We start from the raw sequence: 21,510 nt of genomic DNA, 5'->3' as shown, positions 1-21,510 counted from the left end.
GATACGTAGTAGACATTAAGTAACGCAGTGTAATGGAAGAAAAAATATATAATGCACCATATCTTCTAATACATTTGCATGGAAAGAAAAATAAACGCTACACTATAACTAGTAAAACATTAGGAAAGACTGAGTTACGTAAAGAAATATAATTATCACAATGTGTCTTGTAATGTATTAGAAGGTATGAGATAACGTAATGAAAAACATATACACTGCAGTATATCTTGTTATATGTTAGCAGTCGTTACGAAACATGAGGAGTAGAAACAAAAAGTAACATACCACATTATATCTTACAACATATTAAGTAGACATTAGTAACGTAGCGTAAAGAAAGACAAATTAAATAGTACGCATAACGTGTAATAAATTAATAGAAATTAGTTAACGTAAGGTAGAGAAAGACAACAACTGCAGCCTGTAATAACTTAGCAGAAATTAGGTAACGTAACAAAAACAAAGAAAAATAATTACCAAACTTTACCTCGTTATGTATTATAAGATATTAAATAATGTAATGTAACGAAACAAAACATACGTATTACACTGTTATATGTAAAATGTTAGCCGACATTAGGACACTCAAGGTATAGAATGACAAAATGAATATAACAATACACTGTCTTCCAATATGTTAAATATTTGGTGATATAATTATAGACACAAATAGTTTATAATGTACTGTAACTTGTGCTAACTTAAACATTAATAACTTAACGTATAAAAAGAGAAATAAATATTACTGTAGCTGGTAATATAATGGCACACACGAGATAGTGCAAAGTATAGAAAGCAATGTGAATACTACTGTAGCTTGTTATATAGAAGCACACGTTTGGTTGTGTACAGTATATAAATAAGAAACAACTATACCACATTGTAGCTTCTGATATATTCGCAGACATCAGGTAAGAAAACGTATAGAAAAAGTACATAGTAATTGTAGCTTGTTAATACATTAGTAGGCATTAGCTAACGTAAAGTATAATAAGAAAAATAATTACCTCACTGTACCATGTTATATACTAGAAGACCTTAGGTAACGTATCGTTAAAAAATAAATATTACATCGTAGCGTGTAATATATTTACATGTTTAATACGCATTTGTTTACCAGTTTCTAGAGGTATTAGCATTCTGTAACGTAGCTATGCTTGTAGTAGAGATTGTTTTTAGTTTGTTTTGAATTTCACGCAAAGCTACACGAAGACTATCTGCGCTAGCCGTCCCTAATTTAGCAGTGTAAGACGAGAGGGAAAGCAGCTAGTCATCACCACCCACCGCCAACTCTTGGGCTACTCTTTTTACCAACAAATAGTGGGGTAGAGATTGGTTAAAAAATTTGAAACCATACATGTAACCTTCATTTCATGTTTAACCAATCGACTCTCAAAGTTCTAAACCTGGTTTTGTGTCATTCACTACTGGTGGGTTTTACATCTTACATTGCAATATGTAATATTTTGTTTTTACATGATGGTGCAATACGTGCAAAGAATTGAACAAAAATTGTGTAAAACCACTAATTTTTAATAATTTATTGTACCACTGATGATGTTTTTGTTATATGGTGCATAACTAGTTTAAATATGTTGAAAAAAAACCGTTGGGTTACCGTAGATAATCCTAAGGTTAATAAAATCACCTCACTTTACTTCACCGATAAATATGATACTTCAATTAACCCTTCATTTTCCATTTAATTAATAACACCACTGCTCTTTACATCCAGTCAGTTAATATCAGCGGGTTTGGCATGGCCAGGCGCGTTAAGGCGATCAACTCGTAATCTGAGGGTAGCGGGTTCGCATCTTCGTCGCACCAAACATACTCGCCTTTTCAGCTATGGGGGTGTTATAAAGTGACGGTCAATTCCACGATTCGTTGGTAAAAGAGTCGCCCAAGAGTTGGCGGTGGGTGGCGATGACTAGCTTCCTTCCTCTAGTCTTCCACTGCTAAATTAGGGACGGCTATCGCAGATAGCCTTCGAGTAGCTTTGCGCGAAATTAAAAAAAAAAAACAAACAAACCATAACGTCAGCCAAACAGTGACGTTTAATGTCTTATTGTCAATTCACTTTATTGGGTTACATTTATTTTTGGAAACCCATATAAATTACATATCGTTTCTTGGTGAATTGAATGTTGGTTTGATGCTCCACCTACATACTGTGAGAGACAAGAATCTGTCCCATATACGAAAACGAAAATTACGCCAACCGAGCTTGTAAAATGCCAGCTAAAACCTGATCATTGACTACGCTGATACGAGTTGCTCTTTTCTAAGATAAGTAATCATACCGTGAAATTATTAAACTACTCCGAACCAAAGGAAACAAAATTAATGTATTTTTAATCAAATTAATAACTCAAGATTAATAATGTATACAAGCATGTCGTTCAAGCAGTAATCCTGGGAAAGGCTTAGCAATACAAAAACCACCAGTTTTACCAGCAGTATCAAATCTACACATATTATAGGGTATTCATGAAGCCCTTCACTACTTCTAGCTAAGGTAATTTTTTTTGTTATTCTTATAAAATCCAATAGTCTTTGTGAATTTGTTTTCTTTTTATTGGATACATAAGAAATAGATAGCATTGCCTATTGTTTGTCTAATGTGTAATACAATCAAACTGCTGATCGTTACTATGCATTAAAAACTACACAAATACAAGTTTCATCATATACTAAACCTAAATATATATTAGGCCTGGCAAGGCAAGGTAGATAAGGCACTCGACTCGTAATCCGAGGGTCGCAGATTCGAATTCCCGTCACACCAAACATGCTCGACCTTTCAGCCAGGCTGGGGGAGTTATAATGTGCGGTCAATCCCACTATTCTTTGGAAAAAGAGTAGCCCAACAGTTGGCGGTGGGTGATGATGATTAACTGCCTTCCCTCTAGTCTTACAATGCTAAATTAGGGACGGCTAGCGCAAATAGTACTTGTGTAGCTTTGCGCGAAATTCAAAACAAACCAAACCTTAATATATCCTAGCGCCATTAAACAAAACAAATATTGCAACTTCTGTAGGTTGGTTTGCTTAACAATATAGTGACTATAGATGAGAACAGTATGAAACACTTGTCAATTTAGTGTATAATTAATATTTAACAGCTCACTTTCTATTTCAAAAAACCCAAAGTTTATAAATAGTTTAATAGTTTGGCTGTTAATGGCGATATTTGACTGTAAATCTAATAAGTCCTATTTTCGTAAATAATTAAATAAATACGCTGCTAATGGTGATTTTTGACTGTAAATCTAATAACTCCTCATGTTTCGCCAAGTGATATACATCTTACGTGTTTTAAAGTAATGTGGATGGGCAACATCATTTTGAGTCACAAGAAGGTAATAATTGGACAAAGGCTTTACCATAATGGATATGTTAAAAATGTGACATCCTAAACTGCTAAATCAGAACTAGAAAGCTTTCAAAGTGTGATTCGGATATTCGCGAAAAGTCAAACAAGATGATTATTTGCGCTCGCATTTCCTAAATTTGAGGGAAGGCAGTTTATCAACAGCTCCCAGTTTCAGCTCTTTGACCATTATTCTTACACCACACGTATAATTTCAAATTACGAAGAGAGATCTTGGACTATTGGATCTATACACAACACGCCAACAACAAGGCCTCGCCTGTTTTAAAAAGAAAGGCGATATTTTTGGCGAAAATTCTTTTGAGGATACTTGTTAACAATTTTTTTATTTAGCATTTACTACAAAACGTGTTTTCAAAATGTCATCGAATTTCACAAGTCCAGTTACACTGTAATCTGACGGTCGCGGGTTCGAATCCCCATTCCATCAAACATGTTCACCCTTTCAGCTGTTGGGCATTATAATTCATGATCAATTCCATTATTCGTTGGTAAAAGATGTAACGGTTTGTGGTGACGACTACCTACTTTCCCTATAGTCTTTCTTTACTAAATTATGAACTCCTAGCGCAGATAGCCCTCGTGCAGCTTTGCGCAAAATTAAAAACAAACAAACATGGAAACCAGTTACATCTTACGTCGAGATTTGAATCTTATTAACTAAGTACGAGTGGAACTTGAAATTATGTCAGTGGATGCGTTCATAAAGCTTATTGCTCATTATGCTGTCAAAATGTTTAAGACTATCTAAATATCATTAATTATGTTCTACTTTCGGGTTTTTTAAATGAATAACTTGGCATTAAATTCGTTGTAAGTAAACGTTCATATAATGTCTATCTTAAACTTTAAATTCATACACTTTTTTACATTTGATGTGATTATCAGTCTAGTGCAGTGGCACAGTCGTGTGTCTGAGAATTTATACTGCTCCAGCCCGGATTTCAATACCCTTTTATATAGTATAGCTCTTAACAACAGTCTAATGTAGAGTTTATTACAAATTGTGTTCTATAAACTTGATTGTATATAATTTATCGCTTCATGTGTTTACACGCCTTAGAAATGGCAATAAACGACTTCTTACTTGTAGTATTTTTATCACCTTATTTGAAACTGTATTTACTGTAAGTAATTTTGGAGTCTAAGCATATTTAGATTATTTTCAATGTTTTAATAATTAGTAACAACAAATGACTTCTCGTTTTTTGTATACGATTGCCTGCCAATATTAAGTTTTGCGACTCGTGTGTATCAATGTCTAGAGGTAAAACTATACTGTCTTTTAATAATGTTCTTTGTGCGCAGTTTGATATATCTACTTATTACACACAGACTCCTCTTGATTATGATTTTGCCATAATGTATATGAACTTACTTCTTAAACCTTTTACGAAAATTAACGAATAATATAAAAAAATCTGTCAGTTGATTATTCTTCTATTTTCAGCGGCGGCATATCGGCTCAGAGAACGGCTCTTAGACTTTTTTTTTTTTTCTAGAATAAATATTAAGCTCATAACTCCGTCATCTCTTGACCAATTTAAAATCTAATTATAATACTGTATTAAGGAGGTAGAACCCTTTCGATTGAAGTATTTGACCATTCTCTAGATCTCATAGATTAATTTACTCTAACACTGCCTAAAATAATTTCAATTTGAGATTAAGCTGGTAGAGATCCTATTGAGTAATAAAATCGAATCGAGTGAACGCGCCCCATGCTAATAAAAAGGGAAAAAAGTTCCGATAGATTTATTTATTCTAATCCTGTTTAAGAGAATTTCAAGTCTCAGTTATTGAGAATCCCCCTTTGTTTTATCCTAAACTACTTAAACATCCATTAAAATAACTACTTAGGAAAAAATTTAAGTAATAGTTATTTACATTTACAAAGCTTAGACTACTTATTTCTAAAAATTACAGAATGTATTATTACTTATAATATTTAAGTTATTGATAAAGGATATTATTCATTGTTCGCTGTAAGAAACATGGTAATTTATATTCACTTTTGATTCATAAAAATATGTTTTCTCTTCGCTATAATACAATGCAACACTGTTTTACAATTGTATATTAAATACACCGTGTACTTGATAAAGAGATTTTGGTTGAATGTTTAAAATTAATTGTTTGGGTGATAAACGTTGGTAGTTGTAGCTTTTCCTAACCGTTAGTCACGATTACATCAATCACATTGTAAATACGACCGAATAAATCCATCAGTGCTTCTTCAATTAACATAATAATAAAAAAAAAATAGTGAAAGGTAATTAATACTCAATAACTTAGACTAGCCTTTGTTCGCATGTAAACAATTATTAAATATTAAATGAATATATATAATTCTTTATCAGGTGATTTTTGCAAAAACATAATAATTTTATAATCCTGTTTCAGGTGTGTATAAGGAATTTTCTATGAATCTGTTATGGTGCATTTTAAATATGAACTTTTAATGTCAAAATTATTTCTTAATAATATTGTTACTTGATTAAGATCAACGTAAAATGGCGTAAGAGAAAATCATCCACACGTTCAGCAGCTATAAAAGTTTAATTCTGTGTTTTTCAAATGACTCAGTTATTACTACAATTTGAGTTAAATTATTTCTGTTGTAAGAACGTAAACTAGTGTATTTAAGATATCATATATATTCTCTTGGTTAATGAGCCATGAACTTATGATGTATTTTGGAAATATGAAAGACAGTATGGAAATGAACAATCATATAAACAGGCTAAAAGTTTCATTTTTTCTAAACAAATATACAAGTGATTGGTCTGTCTCAATAAAAAAGGTTGTTTGATATAACTAGTTTTAACAATCAATTATAAACAAACGAATATAATAAGATCATCCATTTGTTAATAGTTCTCAATTATCCATTCAATATAGCACTAAATAAACTACAGAATTTCGCTTATATATTAGAAACTTTATCTTCGTTATATCTTTTTAGTACTTTCCTTAGCCTACGAGAAGAAATATCTAACAACAATTTATGTAAATACCATTTAAATTTTAAGGCAATTAAAAATATTTAAAAATGTTAGAACATAATACAAATATATATATGTATACAACAAAAACTATAATGAATACTTTATGAAGAAAGTCAAAACTAGAATCTCGAGAAGCCAACTTTAATCATGTTAATAAAGAGTTACACGGTATTTACTCTCACGATAATAGTGACATATGGAAGGTTTTAACGACAGATAAAATGGTATCTCAATCTAGAAAAAAACAACAGAACCACAGCATCGTGTCAGAAAGCCACATGTTCTAAGCAGGATAAGGTGATGTAATAAAAAATCACTTGAAATACTAATGTGTAATGTAAGTAATGTGAACATCAGAGAAGGAACGTAATAGATGGAAAGTAGTACAGGAACAATACAGTGAAATTTATGGGAGTTGTGAGACCTTTTATATCCTCCATACAATAACATAAATTAATTTAGGTATGCGAATAACATTATGACATTACACCTAATTATACAGCGGACCAAATGTTTAATGAATGAATATATATATATACTCATTATTATATATATAATATCTGCACCAGCCGCCTTCAGTTTAAAATTATAGACCAGATGGAAGATGACTAGTCAACATCACTCACCGCAAATGTTTGGACTAATTTTTATCAACGAATAGTGGGATCGACTGTTACTTTGTAACTACCGCTCGGCTTAAAGGGAGAGCAGAGGGGTGACAGGGGTTTGATCCCGCGACAAGCAGGATGGTTGTCAAGATCTTTAACAACAAAGTAATGCCAAACTCTACTTATGTATGTACTCAAAGTAGTAGCTAAGGTGACCTTACCTTATATCGCATATAAAACCACACTTATAAAAGAAATGACTTCAAAAGAAAATCGCTACTTAAACAGTGAAAGTGGATGTTATAAGCGCAATAACGTATAGCATACAAGTAAGAAGTAATACGAGCTTGTGTAAAAGAATGAACACAGATGTTGTAGGGAATAAAACAGATAGCGTCTACATCATAAAGCAGAGCATAAACATCGTACAAAACAGTGAAATATGGGAGAGGTAATAAACAAAAACTATGACGTAGGAAAAGATAAAATGTGGGGGAAGTTATATACGAGCAGTAAGATGTGTCAGGAAAATTACATACCAAAAAATAGTAAGTGAAGGTAGGTGTGTCGAAATATACAAGTGAGGAATGGTAAGATGCGAGGGAAGTTACGTACGAACATTATTAGCTGAGGATAATTAAATACGATTAGAAGTGTGTGACAACGTTACGTAAGAACGCTAAGAAACATATATTAATTTAATATTACAGTAGTCACATATACAAACTAAGATGTGAGAAAACCATTGTATAAGCATTATTATGTGAGTATACTACGCAAAAAACATCAAGAAATTTATATAGTTTGATATTGTAGAAGTCACACAGAAACATTAAGTGTGCATATGAACTTTAGGAAATATACATTAATTTTAAATTGAAGGAGTCACATAGAAAGAGTGAAGGAAAGTATTCACAAAATATACGATGTGTAAGATTTATATTGAACTATAAATATTTTAGGAAACTATACTCTAAAAAAGAGAATACAATGAATATTTATGTAAAAGTGTGACAAAGGAATGTTTTATCCAAATAATAATTATTATTAAAGAAAGTAGTGCAAAACAGTGAAACGTAAAGAAATATTTATGCAAACAATTGGATGCAATGGAAAGCGCACACAAATAAAAAGTTGTGAGTGGCAGTACATACTAAATAAGATATTGGAGAACTTATGTTTAAGGAATAAGATGTGTAGATCATTGTGCAGAAATTGTGAAATGTGAGGGAAGTTCTACAGAAATTCACGATACGAGAAAAAGCGCACATCAAAAGAATGAATAGAGATACATAATAAGTACTACCTGAAGAATGCCATGTGCAATCAAGTAAGTTATAAAAGTAAAATACACAAATAAGACCACGTGAGATAAGTCGAGTACACATTTTAAAATGTAAGTGGAAATAACGCACAAACAGTAAAATGTAATGCAAATTCTTACCCCGGAACACCAAACATACTCGACCTTTCAAGCGTGGGGGCATTATAATCTCATGGTTAATCTCACTATTTGTTGGTAAAAGAGTAGCCCAAGAGTTGGCAGTGAATGGTGATGAATAGCCGCCTTCTATCTAGTCTTATATTGCTAAATTAGGGATGGCTAGCGCAGATAGACCTCGTGTAGCTTTGCGGGAAATTCAAAACAAACCAAACCAAACAGTAGAACATGAGATAAAGTACATACGAATAGAAGTGAGTGAATGTACATGTATATACTAAGTAGGATGTGACAAAAGTTTGGTACAAACAATAAGATTTTAAGAAAATCCTGTACAAACAGTAGGATGTGATGAAAGAACTTACCAAATAGTAAGACATGAAAGAAAGTGCATACCAATAGAAGAAGTGAGTGAATGTACATACATACATACATATATATACTAAGTTTTTTACGTATAATAAGATGTGAAAAAAATCTTGTATGAACAGAAAGATGTATGAGAGTTTATATATAAACAGAAGGATAGCAAAATAAAACATGCTGTTCGGAGGTAAGGAAATTAAAATGAGAAACAACAACTCTAATTACAGAGAATATATTTATAAAATAAACCCTTTAGTAAGTTACAATAACGTAATAGATTTATTAAATGTATTTGTATGGGACAAAATAGAAAACAAATATTATGATTGAAAGGAAATTGTGTAAATCATTAAAATATTAAATGTATGATACAAAGTAGTAGGGTTAAAGATAAGTGATACAAAGCAGTAGGGTTAAAGATAAATCATACAAAGCAGTAGGGTTAAAGATAAATTATACAAAGTAGTAGGGTTAAAGATAAATCATACAAAGTAGTAGGGTTAAAGATAAATCATACAAAGTAGTAGGGTTAAAGAGAAATGATACAAATTATTAAATACAAGGAAATTTAATCTGCGAACAAGTATAAATATTTTCTACAAAACTTAATTAAAATGTATGGGAACTCCAAAGTTTCAGTCCGTTTAAGTTTCTTTCTAGGAATTTGTAAGTTCTTGGCAAAGTAAAGAGAGATTAGATGGGTGGTGCCAATGACGACATCACAATGTCTAGCTGTAATCTTATTTCAATAGTACGAAAGACATACAACATAATTCTTTTAGCCTAGAGTAGTATGCACTTTATTCAAGTTCTGTAGACACGAATCGATGATATATGGGTTATTCTGTCACGTCTTTGTAAAATCAGTGATTTTTTTTCAACTCCTACAGGAAACACAAAACGCGTAAGGTTCGTAGAAATGAGTCCATAAATGTCGTCGTTTGAGAATATCTTTAGAACGTTTTGAGTCTAAGTTGACTGGCAAATATCAGAAAATACCTCAGACACGTCATATTAAGGAACAGCCCATACTAATATAATAAAACTATATTACACCGAATTATAAATCATTTTCAAATTACTGTAACTACGTAAAAATACATATTGAACTTGTAACAAGTTGTGTATCATAGAAATAGTTACATCTGATTTAATGAGCACTACAACGATGTTTTGTTTAAGGCTGGTTTTATAATTGAAATTCAAATGATTTAGATCCAGAATATACGATAAACTTTTCTCGATTGCTCTACTTCGCTGTATTGAGTCACAGAAGCTATCATTAACGTCTGGTCAAAGTGGTTTAGCTATACAGATCATAATTAAAACAAATATCTTAAGAAATAATGTAGCTAACTTAGCAGAATGGATAAACTAGGAGTTTATGATGTCATAACAGACTAAATAGCTAGAAGTATATGATATCATAACAGAACTAGAAGTATATGATATAATAACAGACTAGCTAGAGTATATGATATCATAACAGACTAAGTGGGAGTACGTGTTATCATAACAGACTAATTGAGAGTGTATAATATCATAAGAATGACAAGCGAACAAACTTTAACTTTTGAATTCATTGATTTGTAGTAAAAATTAATATTAATAGATAATTTAGTGCCATATATTTATCTACATAATGACTTTATTATTTATCTAAGTTGAATCCGCATTATCTATGAATTCGTAAAATACTTTTTAAGTGTTTAATATCTTAAGATCGTTGGTATGGATATTTCTGTACTTCCGTATAGTTCTTATAATTATTAGAAGATAAGCGACGTCTGAAAACAAATAAATAACTATACGAAACTGCAAAGCAAAGAACCGTATTTGGATTTTGGACTCAAGCAGGTATTAAGGATATTATGTCATTCCCAAAGAAAACCAGTACTGAGTGTATTGGTACAGTAAAACCAACACAGGTAAATTGAAAAATAACTGATAACAAGTTTGTAAGTTGCAAAGTAATTAAAAAGGTGTCGATAGGAGTAGATTTATAAGATGAATGAAAATGAAAAATCATTTGAAGGAAGTAGTTTAAGTGTTAAATATCAAACGATTCACAGATGTTTATATGATCAATAGAGGGAGAAAAATAAAAATAGGCTAAATGCATTTCATTGGATAAACAGCATGAATGACAGGAGAAAGTGCAGTATTATCAACGTTACTGTTTTATCACTGAAAGTGAATAACATTCGGTAACGTTTGCTATAGAAAACTAACATATTCGAAAATATTAATCAAAGGTGTGTTAAGTCGTAGTTTTGGGAAATAAAGAAACAAATGGCAGTGGGGAAGTTACAAATGAAGGCCCTCTGTACGAATCAACATTTCTTCCATCCGTCATAAATATAATTTCATGCGGTACGAAGTTGGTAATTATAATGAATACATTGTTTTATTTATGATCAGATCTTTAATTTTTATTTGCTTTTTAACGTGTTGGATTCATTTTGCTCTTTTAAAATATTTTGTTAGCTTTAAGGAAGGAGTACTTATTCTTCCGACTAGTAATATTTCAAATCAAATTATTGCTTGATTAAACTTTGTCTGAATGATAAGAATTCTATGTTATTTATATTGCTTACTTTATATTTCATTTTCGCTTACCACTTAACATATCTGCTCTTATTTTCTCGGAACGACATCTACCAATCATTTTTTTAATATTATGTAAATAAAAAAAATATCTAAGAATGTAGTTAATATTAAAGAGTATACATTTAAAATAGAAATAAAATACTTTTTACGAAATCAAAATATACAAAACCATATTAATTCAAATGTAAATGGTCTAGTTTCACTTACCAGGCATAGTCAAGTTTTCTCGTAGAATTAACAAGATGGATTTCTGTTATTTCCTTGTGTAGTTCATTCATATATTTCTGGTCACCTGTTCAAGATATAAAAGTTTAAGTTTCTTCAGAATGAGAATCAGGAGACTACTACAAGGACAAAAAGCATGAGCAAGCATATACTGATAAATGTGACGAAATACAACCAGGAAACGACACTGGTTAGAAGCATCACACAAGGCACAACATCTCCTGCTCATTCGAGTCAGTCATAAAGGGTTTAGTGGGAAATAAGCAGCGTGACTTTTACTCGTGTTACATAATAAATATGCTGATCCATGGCAGCTTTTATTTGTTATCCTTATGTAAATTTGATGATGATGAGGATACTTATTTTCCTCTATTCGTAAGCTCTCAAGAGATTTTTAGAGACAAGGAATGAGTTATTGCTAACTGGATATTCCACACTTCCTTCCATTTGTTAGAGACTGTTTTACCTTGTCAGCACAGCTGTCTTCCATTTTAAAAATAGGGCCGACAACCTTTTCCTTGAAATCTGTCAAAGCTTGTTGAGGATTGGATCCTGCATTCATCTGCACAAAGTTATCATTGGAAGAAGGATAATATAAAAATGGTTTCCTTGAAGTCACAATGGGTGTACTGTCTTCCATTTGTATGAAGCCATCCAACTGATGAGCTTGACCTTTGTGTTCTCCCGATGAGATACTTTCGATTTTATTATTCTTAATCAAAGGAATTTGTTCTTCTTGTTCATCTTCATTTTCCTCCTCCTCCTCATCATTTCCTAGAAGTTCTGGAGGTTCGTCTCTCATGTTACTGGGAAAGCCTTTTACACTGTGCCTTTGATGTACGAAAGTATCATTTGAAATTCCTGCTGACTGAGGATTAATACAAACGTAAGGATTATCTAAATCTATGGATAACGCCATCTGAAGACCTAAGAGACCTTTTTTTGATTCTTGGGAAGACCAAGACTCTGTATCTAAAAACTGAGCCTCTGTATCCTCTGATCCTTTTTCTTTGTTACTTAAGTAATTATCTTCCAAATTCTTAGATGAATTTATTTTAACTCCTATTGAAGCTTGCCCAGGATCTTCTGACAGTTTTAATTTAGTACTTAAGAGGAGATCTTCTACTCCTTTTGATGGAAATGGTTTGTTATTTAGAAGTGGCTCTTTAGCTTCATCTTTATCTAAATCAGATAAGTGATCAAAGCTTGACTGATCTAAATCTGACACTTCTTTATCTAAAAGATCATCATTTTCCTGAGACGTCAAGTACTGTGTTTCCAACTGGACACTTACAGTCAAAGGACAGTCTGTGGCATACAACTCCAGATCCATTGAATCTAAAGAACAGCGGATGGGGGTTTCACAACCATCTGGATCAGGCAGTTCAATATCTTGAGGAGATGGAACAAACTCATCTTCTACTTGGGGACTTTGTATACTGGGTGTAAGTGGCCATGGTTTCATAGGAAGGGTAAGAGTGGGCCGACATTTCTGAACTTTCAAAGGACTTGGAGGCTTGGAAGGTGCTTGAGGAACGTGAGACATTTTTCGTTCTGATAAAATAGAAATCACCGACTGTTTTCGTGTAGGGAAGAAAGGAGAAGAGTTTGGAACAGTTAAGTAATTTCCGAATCGAGTAGTAATGGTGGAAGAGTCTTTTAACGAAATCTGTCCATCCAACACGTATTCAGATAACATAGCTTCAGTGTCGCCTGGTCGTTGGTCAGACGGGACAACTTTTGCACTTGTGTCTTTACTCTCAAACATAACAGAGGCAGCAACTAAGACAATGCCACCAATTCCCATTATAGCGGGCCCTACGTAAGTCAAGTTGTGCAAATGGAATTGACGCTGTTTATTAATTATTTTCACTGTCTCATTGCTTCGATGCTCCTCGTGAAGGGAAAGTGGGCCAGCATAGAATCCCACGACGGACATGGCAATACCCACCATGATTAGCAAAACTCCCCCACTAAAGGACTTAACAGCCCTCCAACAACACCCCCAAGACAGTTTGCTTTTTAACGCAGCAAGTCCCTTGGGTTTCTTCTCTTCCTCGGAAGATTTACCTTGTTGTCCAGGGGGATAATTGAGAAGTGGGTAAAGAGGTTGGTGAGACTGATTCTTTGCTCGAGTCCTGTTTAATGGAGTAGGGGGCACAACAGGCCCAGATATCCTGTTGGTGTTATGTTGACGTAGCTGACGTCCGATTACTGCAGCGCTGTTCATCCTCGCCACTGTGGGTTGTAGGTTTAGTGAGCTCGCCCAGGGGCAGCTTGGAAAGCAGCCCTGGCAAGCATTACCTTACCTTCACAGAAAAGATTGAATGGCGTGTACAGTTATGATGGAGGTTCTCACGTGGAGGCAACCGGTCAGAGCATACTCCGCAATTCATGTCATCTCGTAGCACGAGCTCGACCAGATACTCCCGCCCGAGAGTGACTGACTCGCCGTGTTCACACACCGTTGCAGTCAGACTTGCTCGCTTAGTGAGAGCATGCGTGCAAGTTGAAACCTCAAATCTGCAGTGTACGGCGAGAATGAAGCACGTACACAGCTACAGAGAGCCACGCGGAGATGACCAGATCAGCTGTTTGCTATACAGAAGAGCAGTGAGAACATGAAAAATGGCGTCTATAAACTGTGAATCAGACCCCAGAGTACAACTTCTTCTCAGACCTTGCAATCTGTTTCGCTAAGTGTAAAATGCTGGTCGATACAGTATTTTATAAAGACATAGAGGAAAATAGGAACAATTCCTAGTGCTTATAGTTTTCGACGTTGTTATAATCGGAAATTATTAGTTTCTAAATTAGTGCCATATATAAGGGTACTGAGGGAAAGGTAGACCATTAATTAGATAAATTTGACAAGGACTTGTGTTGTATGTGTATATACAGCAACTTAACGAACATAGTGCATTACATCTTAACAATATCATTGACACCCACTCATAAATCTATTGTTTTTGACATAAACGTGCTTATTAAAAATTATTTGGTTTTTCGCAATTTTAGTTTCGCTTGTGACATCAGAAGGTTTGCTAGAGTGCTTAGGGTTTAACACTGCTGGTCAAATAATGTTATATTTTAAAATCAAATTACTTTGACATTTAAATTTTATAGTACTGTAAAACTTATTGTTAAAGTATCAACTAAAGGAGCACTTTACGAGAATATTTTACAAACACTATAAAACTTATTGTTAAAGCTTTGATTAAAATACTTTAAAAATATTTTACGACATTGTAAAACTAGCTGCTGAAGCATCTGATAAAAGTTTTCTTTTAGACAATGTTTTAATAGACGGTAGTTTGATTACGTTTATTTCTTGTAACATTCTATTTGATAAAAATATATTAAAAGACAGGAAAAAAAGTTGTGTCAATTTAATACAGGGTGTCCCAAAATAAACATATCATAAATAAAATTAAATAACTATTTATTATTTGAGAAAACAATAAAACTCAAAGTAAATCATCTTATAAAGGCTTATAAGTTTTATTAAAGTTGATTATTATTTTTTTTTCGAATGTGTTTTATTTCAGATTTTAAAACTGATTTGTTTTCGAGTAAAACGCCAAATCCCGAAGAGTTTCTCCGATTTAACCATTTCTGAATTTTTATCCTTGGAGCTTTCTGAAAGCAAAAATCGACCATAAAAAAAGGAATCTTGAGAAACGGAAACTTCTTATTCAATCCTAAAACTGTGTTTAAAAGTGTGTTCTTAGGATTTGAATGCAGAATTAGGTTGGTTATAGCTAATGAAAAAACAACAACAACCAAATGGCCCGGCGTGTCCAAGTGATTAAGGAGCTCGACTCGTAATCTGAGAGTCGCGGGTTCGAATCCTCGTCATACCAAACATGCTTGTCATTTCAGCCGGGCTCTGCATGGCCAAGCGTGTTAAGGCGTGCGACTCGTAATCTGAGGGTCGCGGGTTCGCATCCCCATCGCGCCAAACATGCTCGCCCTTTCAGTCGTGGGGGCGTTATAATGTGACGGTTAATCCCACTATTCGTTGGTAAAAGAGTAGTCCAAGAGTTGACAGTGGGTGGTGATGACTAGCTGCCTTCCCTCTAGTCTTACACTGCTAAATTAGGGACGGCTAGCACAGATAGCCCTCGAGTAGCTTTGTGCAAAATTCCAAAGCAAACAAACAAACAAACAAAACATTTCAGCTGTGGGGCACTATAATGTAACGGTCAACCCCACTATTCGTTAGTAAAGGAGTTGGCAGTGGGTGGTAATGACTAGCTGTCTTCCCTCCAGTCGTATACAGCTAAATTAGGGAGGGCTAGCACAGATATCCCTCATGTATCTTTGCGCGAAATTAAAAAACAAACAAATGAAAAACATCTAAAAGTATATTGGTTTAATTAAACTCACGCGCCTTAGAAGATATTCTGTTTTAAATTTTGTTGTTATTTCAAATAATAAAAAGTTATTCAACTTTCTTTTTGGTATTTGCTGTTATCAATGAGGTTTACAGAGAATGGAAAGTTTTGCCGTTAATGAGAAAAAACGTGAATATTACATATTCACCATCATTAAAGACTGGAACTTATTGTAAACCTTATCATTAGCGGTTGAATTATGATTGTAAATATTATTAGCAGCGACTGGATTATGAATGTATTTATCACCATCAATAACTGAAAATATTAAAGATTACATTTAATAAAGATCGGAGCTGGTAGTCCTTATTATTAAACATATATTTTGATTGTAATGAACACCTTCAGTAATTAAAAACGGGATCGGTCATCACCATCATTATTAAGGAGAAGTGAGAGTATAAGTGATATGTGAAAATTTTTTTTAACTAAATACTGTTAAAAACAAAAGACTAAGGAAGACAATATATGAAAAATTAAATATTATATAGTAGCTTTACATACATTTACCACAAAGTTTATTTTTTATTTGAATTTCGCGCAAAGCTACACAAGGGCTATCTGCGCTGCCTGACCCTAATTTGGTGGTGTAGGACTAGAGGGAGGCACCTACTCATCACTATCTATTGCCAACTCTTGAGCTACTCTTTTACCAACGAATAGTGGGATTGACCGTCACATTTTAACGCCCCCACGGGCGAAAGGGCGAGCATGTTTGGTGTGACGGGGATTCGAGCCCTCGATCCTCGGATTACGAGTCGTGTGCCTTAACCCACCTGGCCATGGCGGGCCGATTGGAGAGAGATGCTGTAAATTAAAGAAAAAGGAAACATTGGTTACTGGTATTAATGTTCATTATTATTAATATCTTATATGTCTAAAATCATAAGTCTTGAAAACAAATAAAAATAATCATGAACGACACACAACAAGCATACGAAAGTATATATTATTTTAAACAATGATAAAATATTTCCCTTCACATATACTATATTACATAGAACGTATTTTATAGCCTTTAAGCCTTTTTTACATTATTTTTCCTAGGATGAATTGTTTCCATACCATTTTGAATCTCTTTAACAACTCTCAAACTTTTTTCATGTTCTTAATAATGAGAACCAGTCTCCTACTAATTGTTAAAAGTATTATTGCTATAATTTATATAAAAAAGTTTCTTTATTTCAAATACTCATTTTTATTTATAATAAACAGCATTCTCAGTTCCTTTCTCTATTCTTAATAAAAGACTCCGGTTCTTATTCTTAAAGTAGTTAATATATTATATTCATATCAATAAGACAAGAATCCCCATTCTAACAAGTAATAACGACATTTCCCATTACACACTCTTTAGAGTTCATAATCACAAATGATTACTCCATATCTGTTCCTTTGTAATGACGCTAACCTTTAAACAATGTTATATTCTCTTTTAGTTATTAGAATTATCCTTATATCTATTCTTTAAGCTTAACGATCACCCACTATCTCCTTGTTGAGGAATGAGTTATATACACTCTTTAACAATGTTAAATACTCTAACATTCACTCCTTCGTGATGAGAGCGTGACCGTCATATCTATTTCAACTGTGTGCCTAGTGTTAGCGGCGATAATCCTATGTATACCCCCTGCTGGTGATAGCGGTCGATCTTGTGCGCATTCTTAGAGACGATAATTCCATTACACCCCTTATTATTAATAATAATCAACCTTCCATTATGTTTTTAATGAAGAGACTTACACCAACTTCATGTTGGTTCTTTACCTCAGTAATCACTATTATATGACATATGTATAAAAACACTCACACTAGAAGTAACAATATTTTGTAGTAATAATCATTGTGATAATTTTATAAACATTAACTTTAATAATTGGTTCTCTACCTCAGTAATCACAATTATATGACATATGTGTAAAAACACACTCACTACTGGGTAACAATATTTTGTAGCAATAGTTATTGTAACAGTCATTCTTTATATAATGGAAACATGTTGAATTGTCATCACTCCATGGTGATTATAAACATTTTCGTTGAGAAATCGCCTTCGCAGCCACTTCTAGAGATGGTAATTGCGCTTTTCTACTAAGTTTAATTCATATAATTCATATTTTGCCAACAGTGCTATGTTAAAAAGTAACATATTGATAGTATTGTATAAAGATGCCTAACATATTCATCGTTGATATGTGTTTTTTAGTTAAATAAAATACAGTGTTTTTATTATAATAAAATTCGGCATTAAAATAATATGACAATACATGCTATTATAACGATACTATATTTTATGAAAATAAAGTTTTATAAATTGTGTTAATTATTTTATGTTGATTTCCTTGAGATATTTAAAATACATAAAAACTGTTAGCCTTCAGTCGTCGGCGTACTGTTTGCTGATTCAACAATCTTTCTTTATCATCTGTCTTCCCAAACAGCTATGCCAGTCTGTCAGCAAAGCAATTTTGTTGATGGACCTATATCAACACTTATAAGAAACAGTGTTAAGCTTTTCCACTCATATTTCCATAAGAAATAAGTTGTTATGAATTACTAAAACTTATATATGTATCTGTTAAGATTTCTTTTTCAACTCATTAATATTTCTGAAAATAATAGGTTTTTCTTTCGTTTCCTGCTGGTGCTTAAAAATCAAATAGAAAGCTCCCATATGCAGTGCTTTGTTTAACACATCAACAAAAAAAAGTAAAAACAAAAACTCTATATGGTTTTTGAGAGCTGTGTTTCAGAAACCTGATAAACTATATGAAAACTGAAATTACATACAACTTTGACTTCATAAAACAATATTAAATGTGTATAAATCTTAACAATTTCATCAGGAATACTTATATAGTAGTAGATGTATTCATTCATTTCAAAAACACTGTATTTAAACGTTAAAGATACACAAGTACGAATATTTAGTGTATCTTATCCGTGTCAAGAATTCAAAATTTTTGTATTTTAACAGTTGAGAGAGACAAATGTAATCTTTAGAAACCGACAAAGGGTGTTCGATTTTAATAAACTGTTTATAAATATGACATATCGTCCGTGCCGTTCCACCCCTAATGCTGTAAGGTAATACTATATTTATTCGTCATTATGGTTGCTTGTGAAATTAGGTTAAACACACTCAACTAACCAGTTTAAACACAACAACATATCTATGTTTTAGGTCTATTTGCGGTAAAATCTGTATGCTTTGGCACTAATAACATCAAACTGATAAATCTACTATACCTACAACCTATTTTTATTCTTTTTTCAACACAGTTGTAACACCTTCGTACCTTTTTTTGCATTAATATTCATATCTGATCAAATCAACTTACTACGTCGACCAAAACTAAAAGAATAAAAAATGTAACACCCGTATGACTGTGTATAAGCAAAACTCAAACAATTCTACAAATAGGCATTCTGTAGTCACTAAAAATTCATTGAACAACTTTCATAGTTTAACTTTAAAAGATATTGATATTTGAGAATAATTCCTAGGAGACGTGATACCGTTTAGGTGTGTGGAGTCAAGTAGTAGGACAAGTCAAATAGTATGACCAAAAACTAATGTTTATGAATATACGAAACATTTAAATAACAAGGAATAAGAAATTAAAGTAATTTATTTATTGTACAATAAATAACTAGTTTATGTTAGTTAAAGTATAAAAATAATAAATGAAAGAAAAATAAAAGCAATATATTAAACAAGATGTACCTAACATAACTGATTAGGATCAAAATAGGTTCTGTCACTTAAAAATGACATCAATCAGACGACATGACGTAATAAATAGTGAAATCTTTTCTGACAGCCGAAAAATAAACCTAATAGCACAAAGCAATTTGCCAAAAACTAACGTTAACCAATGAAGTAATGCTATGTCGCAGATATATATAGATAATATAAAAAAACTGTAATTGTATAGCCAAAATAAAAAAGGCTAAGAGGAAACAAACATATTGAACTGAACACTTCCAACATCAATCCCTATCGACCACGGCCATCAGATCCTTACTTTTTCACTGGGAAATTTTATGATATGTATTCATTCTAGTGCTACAGGCATGCATAAATGAATTTAACCTGCGTCTTTTTAGCTGAGGCAGTTAGATACACTTTTTTTTTAGTTGTACAGAGCTATTATGAAGACATTTTTGTAGCTTAGCGCGTCATATCTCAAAAATAGTATGAGACAGGAAATTGCAATTGATGTTGGTGTTAAAGATTTCATTTGGATGCAAATGCTAAAGTTGTCAAATGTTGCCACTAGGAGCGGCACCGTAGTTTTATGTTTCATTTGCCACAAAAAGCTGTTCAAAATGTGCTCCGCCATCATCCAGAATGAACTGCATCCGTGTGACACCGGACACTTTAAGAACATAATATATCTTATCTAGATTGCTTGCCATTCTCTGTACAGTTACAATCTTGAGGTTTGGAATTAAGTGAGGCTTCCCACAGTATATGTGTGGTTTCAACTTCCCCCCACGACCAAAAATCAGGTTTTATTAACGAAGTGTCCATTCACAACGATAGTGACATGAAATGATACTATCCTGAAAGTGCCCCCAACAAAGGGTATTTCACCTGGTTAGAAATATTCATAAGAGACACCATCCTGCATGATCACAGCAGTGTCTATCACGTTTTGTTACTGCAGCCTTGCTGGTAAGTACTGCATGGCACCATGCAGTATTCGATAGGTAAGTTTAGAATCAATGTGCTGAATGATGCAGTATTCGATAGGTAAGTTTAGAATCAATGTGCTGAATGATGCAGTATTCGATAGGTAAGTTTAGAATCAATGTGCTGAATGATGCAGTATTCGATAGGTAAGTTTAGAATCAATGTGCTGAATGATGCAGTATTTGATAGGTAAGTTTCGAATCAATGTGCTGAATGATTCTGTAAAAAACGGTGGTCCAATAACATAGTCAGCTGTAAAACGGAACGGAAGCGTGTAGAAAATGTTAAATTTAAATTAATTTTCGACCAAATAATCTAGTCGTACATGTTAATACTTCCAGAAAGGATAAAGTGTGCTTCATCAGTCCATAAGATATTAACAAACCATGTTAAGACCTGTAATGAAAAATCAACATATAGGGTTAAACCTATCTCCTTCAGTGCTGAAACATGATACAGCTTGTAAGGAAACATTCGTAAAATTTACCAAAAAAGTCTTACAAGCGCTATAATTGAGCAAATCCAGTCATTGAATGATATAATGTGCAATGATGCATCTATATGTACTTATACTGACTTGTTCTATCTTTGAATGACTGATCTCAGTGATAGTTTCAGCAGGTGTTGATTATGTGTCTACGTTGCTTACACAGCAACTGTAAACAAGGCCCTGTGTGGATATCATGCACTATGAAGAGGGCTGCCTCGACACTGCATTTTTTAATTTAAGAACATTTCGTTAGTGCACCTCGCTGCACA

The 21,510-nt window shown here is 33.0% G+C and overlaps 1 protein-coding gene across 1 annotated transcript in view; it reads right to left on the bottom strand.

The window, feature by feature from the left end:
• LOC143255755 (uncharacterized) overlaps nt 1-14,078 on the bottom strand; it is an 88,395-nt gene extending 74,317 nt beyond the window's left edge. Inside the window, exon 1 of the mRNA XM_076511928.1 lies at nt 11,635-14,078. Within this exon, the coding sequence (XP_076368043.1) occupies nt 12,071-13,882 (1,812 nt within the window). The 5' untranslated portion in view covers nt 13,883-14,078 and the 3' untranslated portion in view covers nt 11,635-12,070. The remainder of the gene's footprint in view (nt 1-11,634) is intronic.
• Nucleotides 14,079-21,510: the final 7,432 nt, after the last annotated feature.

Source organism: Tachypleus tridentatus, chromosome 7 (assembly GCF_004210375.1).
Source record: "Tachypleus tridentatus isolate NWPU-2018 chromosome 7, ASM421037v1, whole genome shotgun sequence".
NCBI lineage: Eukaryota > Metazoa > Arthropoda > Merostomata > Xiphosura > Limulidae > Tachypleus > Tachypleus tridentatus.
The sequence above is the reverse complement of the archived record's forward strand: the minus strand, read 5'-3'. Positions and strand labels throughout refer to the sequence as shown.